The sequence below is a fragment of the Erpetoichthys calabaricus genome, chromosome 3, assembly GCF_900747795.2.
Source record: "Erpetoichthys calabaricus chromosome 3, fErpCal1.3, whole genome shotgun sequence".
NCBI lineage: Eukaryota > Metazoa > Chordata > Cladistia > Polypteriformes > Polypteridae > Erpetoichthys > Erpetoichthys calabaricus.
Window position 1 is genome coordinate 202063959 of NC_041396.2, and position 18144 is coordinate 202082102.

The following is an 18144-nucleotide window of genomic DNA, read 5'->3' on the forward strand; positions in this document are numbered from 1 at the left end:
TTCAAATAAAAATTATTTTGTTATAATCCTTTCCAAAGGTACACCATGACTGTAAAAACAAACATTTTGTATTTTTACTGTGTGTACCAATACAAACTAAATAAATATAACACAAAAACACTAAATAAATAATACCTCTTCTCTTAGATCAAGACTTTCACCATCTTTTGAAATTACAGATACAATCTGCAAAGAGTTTTTGGGGTCCGTGTTGTTGGTGGAAACAGGGCTCTCAACTGACAAACCAACCTTAGAGATCAAAAAGAAGCACGTTTACAACAGAAAAATATGCAGATGGGTTTGACTACTACTTAAAATATATAATTTTACTGTTTTAATTGCTATAATGCTTCTAGAGTGCTTAACAGGAAAATGAAACGTGGTTGTTGGAATGGGCAACGTACCCATTTCACACCCTTGTGTGATCTCACACAGTTACTCTTCATCTATTATAAGTTGAGGGTGTATTTTGCCCTCCATGCTTCCTTTAGAGTCTAGAAAATGTATTCATCAGCATACACCTGATGTAACTATTGGGTGGTAAATACAGCATGTAACTTTAGAGGAAAAAAACAGTGAAAGTGACTAATATCATATGAAAAACATCAGTACTATCATAAAAGACACGGAAATAAATTACAGTAAAATAGGCTTACTGATCTGGCAGATCTGGAGATAAAACTCTCATTGTCACTGTAGTGAGGTAAACTTTGTACGCTGGCAGATCCAAGTCTCTCAGTAAACCCAGGTAACACCATGGTGTCGAGTTGTTCTACTGCAGAAATACTGCTACCTTGAACAGTACTGGATGACTCCAATCTCACATTATGGATGCCACTAAATAGCAGACTGAAAAAATAAATTATATTTATAATTTTTAGACAACATTAGAATGTGAAATAAGAGCTTATTTTTATTATGAAGCCTACTTATATCAATCATCAATTCAACCATTTTCTAAACTGAACTAACATAATATTCTCATCACTTAGATTTTGAAGGAACAGTAACTGAAGAAAAACCCATGAAAATATTAGCAGAGGGTACAGACTTTTCAGAGACAGTCATTGGGTGATTATGGGCCCAGGATTTGTAATCATGGAGAAAGAGTGGCACTGTGGCACTCTTACGATAAATGTATTTTGTGCAGAACCTCACAAGCCTTATCCTTTAATACTTTTCTTTATTGATCATAACCACCAAACTCAATACTGTTATTTCCATAGCTAGCTCTTGTATTCCAGTAGGTAATTGCCTTTCAATTTCTTTCCTTAGCAGTTTTTTCTCCATATTAATTATGTCTATCTACCATGCCCCATCTATTACTGAAGATTGTTGGTGTTGTCTGTGCATTATATTATAACCATTACTTATTACAGTGTACCGATTGAGTTCCTTTAGGTAATGACATCCTTCACATATTCTACCCCTCTTTGATGGCCAGTGCAATTTTTAACACTGTCATTTGCTGGGCAGGTAACATCACTTTAAGAGATGCTCTCTGAAACAACGAAACAATTACAAGAGCAGGCTCAGTTATGGAATGTATACCACTGGAGGCAGTAGTGAAGGACAGAATAAAAACAAAACTGAGTGCTATTATGAACAATGCTGCACATTCTCTCTCTGACATACTAACAGTGAGTACTTTCAGCCACTCTATCTATCTATCTATCTATCTATCTATCTATCTATCTATCTATCTATCTATCTATCTATCTATCTATCTATCTTCTGTAAAAAGCCGAAGTTCTCATGGGCCAAACAAAGTTCTATCCATCAATAACTCATCTGTAGTAGCCATAAAAATGTTCTCAGTTTTCACTGCACTAGGTTAAAATATACTATTATCTTTCAATTTAATATCTCTCTTTCGAAACCAAAATAAGTAAGATATTAATATGATTCACTGATGACACACTTTCAACTTTTATGTAGATAAATTGTACTGTACCTGAAATGGTTACATAGAAGGCTGAAGTCTGTTGGGCAACTCAAAAAAGAAAGAAGAACAAAGTCTGGTAAAAAGTAGAATCGTGGAAAAGCTTGACGTTTACGGCCCAAGAACATAGCCAGTGACTGGCAACAAGTTTCCAGGTCTGTGAACATATGCTTCAGCATCAACTCTTTGGATGCTTCTTCTGCACAGCAGCACTAAAAAAGAAATATGGCTATTAAGAACCTACTATGGCCGCACACAAAAAAATATAATCATGTTGATCTCTCATAACACATTTGATGTTCAAGATAAGCACACCTGTAGAATGTTTCTTGTGTTACTTGCCAAATGCATCATTTTAATCCAGTTTTTGTCCACTTTACTAAATCGCTTAGCATCTTGGTATAGCTCCTAGAAAATAAAAATAAGAAGCAGTCTACTATATAAAAAAATTTTGCAATGTAAATATAATTAGTATTATAAAGAGACTTAGCATTATTAATCAGGAAATGAGAATAAGCTTTTAATTGAAAACATAAAACTAATGTTACAAATATTTATTGCATAGCATAGCATAACATTCACAACACTCGCAACGGATGAATTTAGAATAAACATAACAAACATATATTTGGGATGAGGGAAGAAAAACAGAGCGACTAAATTTGGTCCAGTGTGACTGAGTAAGGTTTTTAGCCCATGACAAAGTGGCATGTCCATGGCCTGTATTTAATGGTGCTAGGAAAGTCTGTCTCACTGCAGTCTCCATATCTCTGGAAATGTGAAGGCAGTGCTAATTATTTCTAAAACATTTCATCACATAATTATTAATAAAATCAACTATTCCTCTTAGTTACCTTAGGTAACAATAAGGTTACTAAAAGAATAAGAGTACAGCAAAAATTAATGTTTTATAATTTATTTTACAGTAGAACTGCAGGTTCATCATTGCAGTACACATGTACAGTAATCCCTCCTCCATCGCGGGGGTTGCGTTCCAGAACCCCCCGCAAAAGGTGAAAATCCATGAAGTAGAAACCATATGTTTATATGGTTATTTTTATATTGTCATGCTTGGGTCACAGATTTGCACAGAAACACAGGAGGTTGTAGAGAGACAGGAGCTTTATTCAAACACTGCAAACAAACATTTGACTCTTTTTCAAAAGTTTAAACTGTGCTCCATGACAAGACAGAGATGACAGTTCCGTCTCACAATTAAAAGAATGCAAACATATCTTCCTCTTCAAAGGAGTGAGCGTCAGGAGCACAGAATGTCAGAAAGAGAGAGAAAAGCAAACAAATCAATAGGGCTGTTTGGCTTTTAAGTATGCTAAGCACCGCGGCACAAAGCTGTTGAAGGCGGCAGCTCACACGCCCTCCGTCAGGAGCAGAGAAAGAGAGAGAGAGAGAGAGAGAGAGAGAAAAACAAAGTCAAAAATCAATACGTGCCCTTTGAGCTTTTAAGTATGCGAAGCACCGTGCAGCATGTCACTTCACGAAGCAGCTGCACAGAAGGGAGCAACATGAAGATAATCTTTCAGCATTTTTAGACGAGCGTCCGTATCGTCTAGGTGTGCAAACAGCCCCCCTGCTCAATCCCCCTACGTCAGGATCAGAGAATGTCAGCGCAACAGAGAGAGAGAGAAAAGTAAGTTGGGTAGCTTCTCAGCCATCTGCCAATAGCCTCCCTTGTATGAAATCAACTGGGCAAACCAACTGAGGAAGCATGTACCAGAAATTAAAAGACCCATTGTCCGCAGAAATCCGCGAACCAGCAAAAAATCCGCGATATATATTTAAATATGCTTACATATAAAATCCGCGATAGAGTGAAGCCGCGAAAGGCAAAGCGCGATATAGCGAGGGATTACTGTATTGCATTAAAGTTGCAGTACAAAACAAAACAAAAAAATCTAAAAAACAGTGTCATAGAAGATACAGGTTGACTGGCAATCTGGCCATGATACAGGAAGGATATGGATGGGCTTCCGGATAGAGTTGGTTAATGGGTACCTTTCCTGGTCAGGAGGCCATTATGAGGGAGAAACAGAGGGTGACTGTCTCCCAAGGGCTTTGTGTTCCCCCAGCACACTGGGTGGCCATGTCCCTCTGGTATGGCTCCTGTTTGAACACCCGCAGGGCTGCATGGGAGTTGTAGTTTTGTTGGGCTGCCCTGTTAGGGTTCTATGTGCTGCTAGGGGGAACTGCAGAGAGCTGGCCTCCCTATTTGTGAATTTCCTCGCAGTTGGGTGATCTGGGGACCTGGGTTCGCTTCCCGGGTCCTCCCTGCGTGGAGTTTGCATGTTCTCCCCGTGTCTGCGTGGGTTTCCTCCGGGCGCTCCGGTTTCCTCCCACAGTCCAAAGACATGTAGGTTAGGTGGATTGCCGATTCTAAATTGGCCCTAGTGTGTGCTTTGTGTATGGGTGTGTTTGTGTGTGTCCTGCGGTGGGTTGGCACCCTGCCCAGGATTGTTTCCTGCCTTGTGCCCTGTGTTGGCTGGGATTGGCTCCAGCAGACCCCCGTGACCCTGTGTTCGGATTCAGCGGGTTGGAAAATGGATGGATGGATGGATTAATAAAGTATCTATCTATCTATCTCTATTTTACAGAAGGGTTCAACCAGACCCAGAAGTGCATCCAGGTGGTAATCCTGTTGCAGCAGAAGTACTCCAGGTTCATGTTGAAAAGCAGTCTCTCCTCCTCATCCCGTAGTCAGTGTCGGGAGGAGGTGGTGAAAGCTTGATCAGAGTAGAGTGGAAGTGGAAAACAAAATGGAAGGAAATGAAAGAAACAAAATAAAACGTAACTATGAGTGATTTATCAGGTGTGAAAAATAGGAACATATTATTAATTTGAAAATTTATGTGAAAAGCATTGTCCTGTTACATCTTTTCCTATGTTCTTAAAGAAGAAATCTGATAAGTTTAATTAAAAAGCAATGACTAAAAAGGCAAGATGATGAAACTCACTGTACAAATTCAACATACATGTTGCTATTAGTAGATCTGATACTCAGTTTATTCAGTGGCTCAGTATGAAAGCAAACACAGTGCAAATGCCACTTTGGAATGATAACATTGAGTATGCTGAAAATGATTTTGATGTTTTAAACAAGTTTGGGAGTGGCAGAGAGAAATAGAGAGACTGTGAGGATGGCCCGTTGGTTGGCATTGCTTCTCCAACTACAATGCACAGGGCTACCGAGGACTTGTTTATTTGTGGACCTAGATACATGCTTTCATGCAGATCTTGTTCATAAGTCAAATTTAAAAGCTATTCTTTATAGAAAATTATTGGGATTATGGATAATATCTGAAAGAAAGAGAAGCTTCCTATCCCCATCCCCACTTGTCATTTTTAGTAACAGTGCATGTTTAAATATGTAGTTGCTACGAAGAAACTCTTGACACAGACCGTTACATAAAAATACTTGATCTTTTTTGCATTATGCATTCCAGTACCATGAGTAATCCACACCCATTTCTGATTTTAAAAAATGCACTTGAATGAAAGGAGCATATTAATTAAAAAAGAGATACATTACATAGATACAGTAAGTATAAGTGATTAAATATGAAAAACTCTCACCTTCCAAATGCTTGGAATAGTAAAAACTGGTTCCAGATTGTGCCACATGTCTTGTACTTCAATCCAAATTTCTAAAACCATACCAACTTCCTTTAACTTTTCAGACCAAGAAGCTGCATCTTCTCTCAAAGGACCAATGTGCTTTGATGTCAGCATCTGAGCTAGAAGGACCCTTGTATTCTCTACTTGCTCTAAAGTCTGAAGTGTGTCCTCTTTAACCAAAAGGACAGGGCCATAGTTCTTGTACAATTCAAAGTTTAGAACCTGTAAATTAAAAATGATTTGAACCTTTACTTAAAAAAGAGTACCAAACAGCTTATAATGGATTTGTCATGAAATAAACATTATACTAATTATTTGCACATTATATTAATAACTCATCTTATTTTCAAGTAGAAGAATGTAATGGTTCTTAAAATTCTAGCATTATTCACTGGTCATGTTTCATCTTTAACACAGGTAGAAGAGATAAAATTCGTACATGCTCTGTCCATTCATCTTCAATTGTCCTCATTTTCATTTCCAGCTGTAACTCTTCAGTGGCTGCTTTGGCTATTGAAATAATATCTTCTTGATGCCTGCAATGGGAAAAACACCAATGGAATAATAGATGAGCCTACCTAAGCAAAAATCTACAATATAAAAGTTCAATTACATTGTAAGTTTAACAGTCAATCTAACTTTCCAAGTAAGTACACACATATCCTTACACACAGCATTCATGGGAACAAACTTGATACTCACTCTAGGTAAGATTCATTGTTCTTTTTACAGACTGCAGGAAAACTATCAATTCAACTGAAATGGAGGAATATGACAACCCCAAAAAGAACACATATAAGCATGTGTGGAAGTAAAAATGTGATCAAGCAGTGAATACTTTCTCCACATTCTGATCACTCCCATTAGCAACATATCTATATCTCATGGCCAAAATTTGTTAATAACAAAACTAACACAAGTACTCATCCGACAGAAGTAAGTACAGTATAATCATCCATTAGTTGTATGTGACAAGGAACACCAAGTCCTCCCAAATATTATTAGAAATCCCCTTATTCAAATCACAACCTTATTTATAAATAAATACAGTTTTTGCATGAGCCATACTGCTTGATAAAACATGTGTGGCTAAGGGTTAAAACAGGGACAAGGAGATATTGTTTTTTCATGATATATAGTGGAAAACATTTTTAACATCTTGTATACTAAACCCTCAAAAAGTGGTTTAGGCAGACGTCATCATTCCAGATAGAAATGTATTTGCACCAGGAACATACAAACATTAAACACTGTTTCACAGACAGAAGAAATAAGACAAGAGAAGAATAACAGATTTTTAATTATAATCTGAAAGCACATACAGTACCAAGCATTCTTACAGATAACTATTGTTTTACAGCAGTATGGTATAATGATTAAGAATTCTTCAAGACACCTAGAGCAGCCAGAATTCAAAATACTTAAAGCACTGGGAATAAAAGTTCTTAAATCTTATTCTTTTGAGTCTCGGCAATCTAAATTTATAGCATGATGGTAAAAGTTGAATTTTTACAAACAGAGAGTGGGCTTATGTCTAAATGAATAGAGCTGGCCTTCTTTCTAACTTGGTGGTGATAAAGCTCAGTGAAAAAGGACAGCTACACAACAGTAATTTTACTAATCTGATGTTGTTGAAATAGTTTATGTTCTCCATAACAAGCTTCCCAAATTAACATATACACAAAAATCTAATAACTGATTCGAAAAAGACTAATAAACTACTCATAATACTTTGCCTGCTTTAAAACAGTTCAGTTTTCTTGGAAAGAATTGCAATTTCTGCCCTTCTTACTGCATTTTTCTATATTCCGATTAAAGGTAAGTCCATTGGTAATTAGGGCTCCTGAATATTTCTGGTACTACATCATCTCTGAATTCTGTGTTTTTAATATTTTTAAAAGGAGAAAAGAGGGGAACATGTAAAATCTACAGGCATAGCCTTGGTTAAGAACTGTAGCTGTAAAAAGAAATGATTCGGCACTTTAACAAAACAATCACCTTCAAATTTTAAGATATACCTGTCCACATGTAAACCTCTTTCCAGTTAGTTTCAGTATATCAATATTTAATAGAACAAAATAAAGCCAGAAATCTCAAGGTGACCCAGTGACTAATGAGTGCTTATCTAGGAAACAAATATCTGCATATTTCTTGTGTTTAATTGGTTGAAAAAATCAAAAATTAAGACAATCAAGTTGGCATCTAAAAAGAAATTATAAATTAGCTGTATTAGACGGTATTAAACACAAATAAAAAAACATTAAATACCACTCAGGTGTGGGTTCTGGAATTTTCTAAGTACTTATATAGCAAATATAAAGCAGAATTTTTTTATGTCATTCTGGTGACAAAGTCAGCAGCTTCACTAAGCACTGCTCTTGAGTGAATACATATTAATAATATGCAACATTAAGGATAGCTTCTGATAAACTTTATTAATACTAAAATAATGATTCAGAAGACACAGTTTCATTATGAACAATGTTACAAACCAGTTTTTTTGTTCCATAAAGGCAAATTATAATGATGCAAAATGTTTTTGTGTTTGTAGTGATTTTGTGTGTTTATGTTGTTTAGCATTTTTTAAATCTCTGATTTACATGAATTGTAATTTGAATATCTTTAAAAAGTTAAATAATTAAAAACTAAACTAATATATTTTAGGAATGAAGCTAACTTTTCTGTTAATAGATGAGGTGCCGAAGATAATTTTTATCACTAGTACAAATCATAGTGCACTGTACATCAAGTTAGTATGATTCATGAGCAGAATCAGTTTAGAAATGCAACATCTGTGGACATGTTAGGAAGATATCTGAATAAATGGGTCCAAACTTCCCTCTTCCTGTTGTTTTTATCTTACTAGTGAATGCTCTTCATATTCACAAAACAGAATAATTTTAGTTATTTATTGATGTTATTAAGTATTAAGTATTAGAGAATGTTAGTGTTGGGTATTGTCTATTGTCTATTGTCCAGGGTTTTGTCTTTGGTGTTCCTTTTCATATGTTATTTACCTTAGACCCTGCCCATCTCCTTGAAATGTTGGACAACATTAATTATGTAGCTATGTAATTATGTTCTAATTATGTGACTGTCACACAATAAGAAGGCTGTGGAAAGTCAAGCACATGCTTCAGGGAGTGTCAGAAATTCTGCTTTTCCCTACAGTTTTTAATGTTTTGTTGAAATGTATCAGTGATTTATGATCTCTGCTGTTTATCTTTAGATTTCACTACCTTACTCTAGAAATCTTTGCCTGTTTTACACATCTATCTTAGCTTTAATCTTTGTTTTTGGCTCTAGTGTAACAGCTGATAAAACAAATAGTTTGTTTTAAAAAAATCTCTTTATGATCCTATTAGTATATCTGCTCTAAGAACTTGTCCAAATCTGCCCCTTAAAAATATTTGTACTGTTGATGAAGACTGATGAAACCCCACTGCATACTCTACTTCTGGGGTTAGGGAACTGTTTAGCGGAAGACATCTTTATGTAACAGTGAAGAACAAACATTAAGTTTGAGAACTGGGTGTGACAATGTGAAGATGAGAGAAGGGGCAGAATCAGATCCAGATGCTGAGACAGGAGCTATTAGGACAGCAGGGATTGAGAACCACAAACTCAGGTAAACACAAAACTTTTGCTTTAAGGTACATTACAGTAAGTATGGTAACAAAGGTGAAGATCGCATATCAGGCATGTAAATGTATGTAAAGAAATTCAAAAAGAGTAATGCAAAGGAATATCAAACAATTTCAACAGAATAATGCTATAAACCACTAAGGTACATAAAACAAGAGTAAAATGTACAATTCTAGAACACCATGAAAGGAATGCTCAACTTTTACTTCCCAAAGCTCACATTTTAGCTGCTATATACTGTATCTAGGTTCACATAACAACCTAACCACAATCATGAGCTTGAAAGCAAGCTGCAAATGAAAGAATGGGCAGTTTGCTATATACAACACTCAGATTATAGCACATATATTGCATGTATTTGTCTGGCTGACCCACCAAAAATATTTAAGCGACTACATAATAGTGCCTAGAACCTATGCAACAAAAGCAGTATTTGAATAAACCAGTAAATATATACCAGTTGACAAAACTGAACACAATCATTTATAAAACTAAACTGTTAACATTCACTTGTTACAATTCTAAAATAATTAGGAATATATAACTTCTATTCATAAACAAACAATATTTTTTATGAATTGCATAATTACTTACTTCAGAAGATCAATATCTAATAAATGATGAAGCTTAAACACAGTGGCTTCCAGTGGAAATGAACTTCCTGTAACAGCCATCACCTGAAGCCAGTGGCGGTTACGAATTTCCTATGGAATAATCAAAATAAGACTTTTTTAAGTGATCATTGGTATAGTAGTACTACAGTGTTGTACCATGTTAGCCATTATGAATGTAGTGAGAAGTCAAGCAAAATGACACCTTTTGTTGGCTAACTGAAAAGATTACAATATGCAAACTTTTGAGGCAACTCAGGTCCCTTCTTCTGATAACTTTAGTGATTTGTCTATTTTTACTATCACATATTACTGTAAATATAATGCCAAACAAAACCTGAATAAGGTAGCTAAGACTTTCCTTTCTGAATGAAACAGCCTTAGGCTGCTCCCTGCCATTTTCTGGTCAGAAACAAGATAAAAGATGTCAAGAACATCCAGGATTTGTCCCTGGACACTTCTTTGTGGGTACGCAGGAGGCATCCTCTCCAGATTTTCAAAATAAAATAAAGTGTTATACATTTGGAAGGTTTGTCTCAATCTTAACCTACAATCACAGAACACATATACCTAGGCATGTTGAAACAATCACAGATTCAGTCATCAGCCTAAGATGGACTTTTCCTTGGTATACAATTAAAACTTTTTCGTGTCTGAACATTATTAAAAAAATTAATAACCAGGCTGTAAATCATGTAACAGCTTCTCGCTCCAAGTTCAGATAAAGGGAAGCTGCTGTTCCTGATTCAGTGCCTCCAGTTATAAAGTTGAGACAACTGCGAGATACAAAATACAGATTTAAGGTCCATATTTCCAACTCCTGCAACAGTTTTTTGCTTTTCCCTTCAACAGTGACATGACATTCCATGTTTCAAAACTCAAATTAGTAGTAGTAAAAGTAATTTTAGTAGTATTGTCAAGTGTATAGGGTGCAGTGAAATTCTTACTTGCTTATCCAACCAATATGCAATACTTTGCCAGTCTATTTATTTTTTGCTTGTTATTCTTAGATCTAATCATAAAAGAAGTGGTGAGGCAGCTTTCTGTTCTTATGCACCTAACATTTGGAATAATTTACCAACAGAAATATGCCAAGCTAAATCTGTGGAACATTTCAAAAAAACCTTTTTTAATCTGGCTTTCCAGAAATTACAGTATATCATAGTGATCTGATTATAAGATTAGTTCCTTAATACGTTAATACTGTACGTACCCAGTGTTAATCCATTGTTTTTTTATGTTTTTTTGTCTCCCATCCTGTGCCGCCCACACCTGCTCAGAGTGATCTATTTTGCAGTCACCTGGGGTACTGCAGGAAATGAGGAGGATTTGGAAACCTTACTATCAAATGTGCTAACTGTATCAACTGTGCCCAGTGGAGGGTGGGTTACCAGCTGGCCTAGGTCATTCTGACTTTCATGATGCATAAACTGATTACTATCAGGCCTATTTAATTTGCTTGTTTCTGTCTTCCGACCTTGGAGTTTTTTGTTTTCCTCTCCTCCATGTCAGCTGGTCAAACAATCCCATTCAGGAATCAACAACTTCATCTACATCGTATGTGAATTAATGGAAACCACTATGGACTGATTTATTTGTTTTTCTATCTTTTCAACTTTAATAACATCAAACTGTTTCTACTCAATGGGTTGCCATGTACATAGAGTATGCCTAGGTAAAATGTAGATATACTGTATATATTTATTTTCATACATATTAATTAGATATGTTTGTTCTATTGTCTGCCTTAATATATACATATTTTAATTAGAAAACCTTTTTCTGATAAGAGTGAAGGTTTGTTTTGCACTTTAGTGGTTACATTTTGCTTAACAATACTTGGTTGATTTTGTATTTAGCATACTTACATTTATTATAAATTATTATAGTATTAATTAGTGAAAACAATCCAAGTAAATTTGATATATCTTTGTTTTGTTGATTAATCTGTGGAAAGCACCTTATGTTGCATGTAAATATATGATAAGTTGCTATATAAATAAAATTATTATTATAGTTATTATTACTTAGGAGGAAAAAGTTTACTATCTATTGAGACTGTAATCGCTCCCGTACAATCAGTCCAGTTATTACTTGTGACTTTTAGTGTGAGTCCACATGATACTTTAAAACTATGATGTCTACATTTTAAATTTGTGTGCATCAGAAACACTTAAGATCTACCTTGCAGAAAATAAATCTGTTATAAACATAATAAGGAGCATCAACATACCTTTGTGGCTAGGATGTGTAACACGGGAATGCAGTCAATGTAGAACTTGATCTGCCTGGCCATTTCATTGTAGGCATCCCAATCTGTAAGCTGGTCATTCCAAGCTTGACACTGAGACCAATAGTCTCTAACCTGCAAATAAAAATAGAGGTAGTGCAGTTACGACTTATGAGTGATGACAGCTTTGAACAGAGAATGCGATTGATCATCTTTCTCTTAAATAACCCACCCTCCCAAGTTCTAATATATTTCAATATTCAGGGTCAAGACCAGGCTCAGGGTGAAGCTCTAGCTTTTAGAATTGAAAGGGAAAGCAGCTGTTTACTGTACTCCAGTGTTAGCTAAGAGATACCACATTTGCAACAAAGTGAACCTGGCAATGTAGTACTTTTATCAGTCTACTAAATTAACAGCAGTGCAGAAGAGAATAGTATTTAGTGTGCACAGTACATTTTCTACTCAGTTTTACAAATCATTAAAATTTTATTTTTGGCAAAGTTCTGCAGATATGCTAAATTCCTCAGGTCTCAACAGTATCTATCTGAATTGTACCCTTAAAAGCACATAAATTTTAACAACAGATTTAAAGTGAACAAGTACGTGAGATGAATAATTTTCATTAGTTAGGTGTCTGCATATGGGTGGCAAAGCATGCAGTGCTACTATTTTTTCACACCACAGAATTATAGGTTAATTTCAATTTGTATATTATAACCATGTATCCATAAGTTCCTTCCAGGTACTCCAATTTCCTTACACATCTCAAAGACATACATGTGACATTACTTTGTTGCTCTAAATGGGCCAAATATAGGCGTATTTTTTCACATGTTTTTGGTATTGTACTACTGTCACTAGTCTAGGGGAAACAAGCATGAAAAGTCTAATTTTGTCCAAGAATACTGTTGGTAGAAGCAGACAAAGACACAAAGCAAATATGAAACAATGAGTTCTTTAAAACACAAGCTAAAACTGGATCCTTGAGGTCTATGTTGTAATACCTTTCTGAACCTATGCTGCAATTATTGAGAAATAATGGTGCACAGTGGCAGCATGGTGAAAGGTAAAATAAATTGTATAAGATACTAAGAATATGGTGACTTTTTTAAAGTAACATTTCATCTATCTATTTATTTCCTATAATTGCTTTTTTATTACAAAAAAAGGATTCTGCAATGAATGGATCATTGTCATTGTAAGGACACATTGTACCAAACTGGCTAATGTTTCTGGGATGTTGGAGTACACTTGAGTTTATAGAGATAACATTAAAGTTATAAAGTGAAGCACTTAGCCTGCTCTTGTGTTTTATGATAAAGGTAAAGGACACTGAGGTCCAACATGAAAAAAAAGCTTTAAAACTTACCAAATATCTCCAATTTGAAACTGCAATGGTTATGTGCCTGTCACATTTCTAAAGCATTCTTGTGACAGCAAAGGTCAACTGGTAACAATAAATTTTATCACAGATTCTTGGAAGCATTTTTTGAGGTAAGGATAGTTTTTTTTCTTGCTTGTCTACTTGCACCAGGTGCTATAGGTGGAGTTTGAACCACCCCATCCTCCCACCATTAAATACATTTCAGAGGCTTTTGACTGTGTATTAAGCTAGTTATGCATCTGCAATTCTGATATACAATGTGAAAGGTACATTGTCTTAAATCAAACCCTTTGCTTCTTCAATGTGGACATATTTGGAAAGTTTAAAGACTTTCTTTCTTTAAGGTGGACCCCTGTTCAAAAATTCATTAAAAATGCACCACTTTAGAATGCAATGTCTCATGGCAAACCAAATGAACAACTTCTTTAACAGGTTTGACCACCCTAACCCACTCTCACCTCGGAGTACTGCACCCTCCACCCATCCTTCTACTGATACCAGCATAGGAGAGATATCCCCACACACAATTACAGCAGCGCAGGTGAGCAGAGAGCTGAGGAAACTTTGTGCTACCAAAGCAGCGGGTCCAGATGGAGTATCGCCACGACTGCTGAAGGCAAGCTGGGCTGGAGCTGGGGAGTCCTCTACAGTGCATCTTCAATCTTAGCCTGGAACAGGGGAGAGTCCTGAGGCTTTGGAAAACATCTTGTATCACCCCAGTCCCAAAGGTATCACGTCCTAGTGAGCTGAACGACTTCCGGCCTGTCGCTCTGACGTCACATGTGATGAAGACCATGGAGCGGCTGCTGCATCACCACCTGAGGCCACAAGTACGCCACGCCCTCGACCCTCTGCAGTTCGCATACCAGGAGAAGGTGGGAGTGGAGGATGCCATCATCTATATGCTACACCGATCCCTCTCCCACTTGGACAGAGGCAGTGGTGCTGTAAGAATTATGTTTCTGGACTTCTCTAGCGCCTTCAACACCATCCAACCTCTGCTCCTTAGGGACAAGCTGACAGAGATGGGAGTAGATTCATACCTGGTGGCATGGATCGTGGACTATCTTACAAACAGACCTCAGTATGTGCGTCTCGGGAACTGCAGGTCTGACATTGTGGTCAGCAACACAGGAGCGCCGCAGGGGACTGTACTTTCTCCGGTCCTGTTCAGCCTATATACATCGGACTTCCAATACAACTCGGAGTCCTGCCATGTGCAAAAGTTCACTGACGACACTGCTATCGTGGGCTGCATCAGGAGTGGGCAGGTGGAGGAGTATAGGAACCTCATCAAGGACTTTGTTAAATGGTGCGACTCAAACCACCTACACTTGAACACCAGCAAAACCAAGGAGCTGGTGGTGGATTTTAGGAGGCCTAGACCCCTCCTGGACCCTGTGATCATCAGAGGTGATTGTGTGCAGATGGTGCAGACCTATAAATACCTGGGAGTGCAGCTGGATGATAAATTGTACTCGACTGCCAATACTGATTCTCTGTGCAAGAGAGGACAGAGCCGGCTATACTTCCTTAGAAGACTGGCATCCTTCAACATCTGCAATAAGATGCTGCAGATGTTCTATCAGATGGTTGTGGCGAGTGCCCTCTTCTATGCCGTGGTGTGCTGGGGAGACAGCATTAAAAAGAAGGACGCCTCACGCCTGGACAAACTGGTGAGGAAAGGAGGCTCTATTGTAGGCACGGAGCTGGACAGTTTGACATTCGTGGCAAAGCGACAGGCACTCAAAAGGCTGCTATCAATTATGGAGAATCTAATGCATCCACTAAACAGTGTCATCTCCAGACAGAGGAGCAGCTTCAGCGACAGACTGCTGTCACTGTCCTGCTCCACTGACAGACTGAGGAGATCGTTCCCCCCCCCAAACTATGCGACTCTTCAATTCCACCCGGGGGGTAAACGTTAACATTATTCAAAGTTAGTGTCTGTTATACCTGCATTTTTATTACTCTTTAATTTAATATTGTTTTTGTATCAGTATGCTGCTGCTGGAGTACTGTATATTCTATTCCTTTAATAGACAGAGTAGAACTCTGCATTATGATTGACTGGGTAATCTTGCTCAGGTCCCTGGACACATTGTGAACCATTGTACAGCTGTGCTATCTGCAAATAAAAATTATTTTCGTACTTTCATAAAGTTGTCGCACCCTGTGAGCAAATAAGGGCAGACATAGTGATTCACATTAATTCTGTTTATTTCAACATCTCAGGCTATATTAATTTTTGGACAGTATTCCTTGATTAGAAGAAACCAAAAAGAATGTCAACTAGGGAAACATGAAAACAGGACTAGATAAGACAGGAAAAATTTACAGCAGCACTAGCTTTGTTTTGCAGTGCTGCTGTAACAAGCAAGCATTATTTAAAAAGAATGTCAACTAGGGAAACATGAAAACAGGACTAGATAAGACAGAAAAATTTACAGCAGCACTAGCTTTGTTTTGCAGTGCTGCTGTAACAAACAAGCTTTATTTAAAAATGTAAAACCAAACAGTAAGCAATAATTGTGCTGAAATAGAAATGGCCTATCTTTAAATAATTTTTACATGCTCCTAAAAATTAAGGAAGCAAAGGAAAATGAATTTGTTGCACTGGAAATGCAACCTTAAAATTGTACTTGCTCAGTTGGTTAGTATCCCTAAACAGAGTGCAAGTGTGTATCCTGTTGACAGGATACGCAGATTTAACCTGCTAAGAGTAATAAAAAACTGCATGCATGGATAGAAAGATATACAGTATTTAATTCTTTTTGTTGCACAGGCTTCGTGTCAGATTTAGACTATTGTCAAACCATCTCTGACATGTATCACACAAAGTTGTTTATGGGTGTAGACATATTCAGCCACCCTGTGAAAACTATGTTTATACTTATTTGCCTTTTATGCTACTTCAGTTTCTATTTGACTTGCTTTATTTTGTTGTTTTAGGACTAATTTTAACTAAATGCTTCTTAACAAATAAAATACACGTTAGTTGTTCTAATATAATGCAATCACGAGTTGCAATAAATGATTTGCATAGTGAAGTATTAAAAAAAAATGCTCCATACCTCCTTTGTGCTCTGTGGTAAGTCCACTTCAGCCCACAAGGTGTCCCTGAATCTTTGATCAAAGGCAAGGAATTTTTGAAACAATTCATAGAGTGCACCTAGGTGCCTCAAGTCCTATACACCAACAAAAATAAAAATGACATTATTACAGGAACTGCACACAAATCTATTTAAAGGAGGGAATGGAAATGTACAGTGAATTTAATCAGTTTTTAGTCAGTATTTTTAAAACATTGTATTGATAGCAGGTATTTTGAGAAAGTTGCCATAAACTCATAGAGGGAGAATAACAGCATATTCTGTAGGAACTGGGCTATAAACTTGGGCCCCAAAGTAGAACTGAAGGGCCTATATCCCTGTACTGGCTAGAGACAGTCTAGGAAAAAGAATAGGTTTATCTGGACAGTCCAGCTTGGCATGTAGAAAGGAGAAACCCTTACCATAAAAAGGTATAGTGAAAAGAAATCAATAAATCAGTTTATTCATTTTTATTACCTTTGTACCACTTTACAAACATAAGGAATGTATAATTTAAAATCAGTAAAAATACGAAATATTGGAAAGAAATTGATTAAATAGTCTTAAAAAGTGTAAACTACTAATTTACTGCATAAAGCTATGGTGACATACCGTTGTTCAATATCTCAAGGCACATCATTCATTTTCACCTTACACTCCAAATCTTAGATTTAGATTAGACCTTAGACCTTTTAATGACTCAGGCGTCGCCGAGAGTGGCAGCCTTTTAAGCAGCTCCGTGTACGTGTGAATTTCCCCTTGGGATTAATAAAGTATCTATCTATCTATCTATCTTGAAATGAGTGTCTGCTTAGAATTCCAAGAGCTAAACTTAAAAGAAATGGTGAGGCGGCCTTCTGCTGTTCTGCACCTAAAATCTGGAATAGCTTGCCAATAGGAAATCGCCAGGCTAATACAGTGGAGCACATTAAAACACTGCTGAAAATACATGACTTTAACATGGCTTTCTCATAGCTTCATCTTAGTTTAATCCTGATGCTCTGTATATTCAATTAAGAATCATTATTAATTCATGGTGGCTCCAAAATCCGTACTAACCTGTACTATCTCTTCTGTTCTTTTTCCGTTTTTTGGTGGTGGTGGCGCTAATCAAAGCACCGTGATGTCCCTACATTGATGGATTAAAGGCCAGAAGTACACATGAACGTCATCATCAAATTCTTCCATGAGAACCCTGAATACAATGAGGACTGATTGAGGTCATTTATGTTAGGCAGAATGCCTAGAGGGGGATAGGCGGTCTTGTGGCCTGGAACCCCTGCAGATTTTATTTTTTTCTCCAGCCGTCTGGAGTTTTTTTTTTTTTTTTCTGTCCTCCCTGGCCATCTGACCTTACTTTTATTCTATGTTAATTAGTGTTTCCTAATTTTAATTCTTATTTATTTTGTCTTTTTTTTCTTTCTTCATCATGTAAAGCACTTTGTGCTACATTGTTTGTATGAAAATGTGCTATATAAATAAATGTTGTTGTTGACTGATTATCTCATATCTTTCCCACAGAAATAAATTGGAAACCAAGAAGGTATCAAAGCTAACCAATGAAATTACTAGAATAGATCAAGAACATGCCAGGTGTCCAAGTGAGGCTC

The 18144-nt window shown here is 36.7% G+C and overlaps 1 protein-coding gene across 1 annotated transcript in view; it reads right to left on the reverse strand.

The window, feature by feature from the left end:
• The window catches only part of LOC114649411 (uncharacterized), a 239282-nt gene that overhangs the window by 116695 nt on the left and 104443 nt on the right, over positions 1 to 18144 (reverse strand). Inside the window, exons 32-40 of the mRNA XM_051924730.1 lie at positions 16517 to 16630; positions 12062 to 12193; positions 9812 to 9921; positions 6012 to 6108; positions 5531 to 5794; positions 2258 to 2350; positions 1955 to 2154; positions 657 to 849; positions 136 to 249 (exon numbers count right to left, since the gene is read on the reverse strand). Coding sequence (XP_051780690.1) covers positions 136 to 249; positions 657 to 849; positions 1955 to 2154; positions 2258 to 2350; positions 5531 to 5794; positions 6012 to 6108; positions 9812 to 9921; positions 12062 to 12193; positions 16517 to 16630 — 1317 coding nt within the window. The remainder of the gene's footprint in view (positions 1 to 135; positions 250 to 656; positions 850 to 1954; positions 2155 to 2257; positions 2351 to 5530; positions 5795 to 6011; positions 6109 to 9811; positions 9922 to 12061; positions 12194 to 16516; positions 16631 to 18144) is intronic.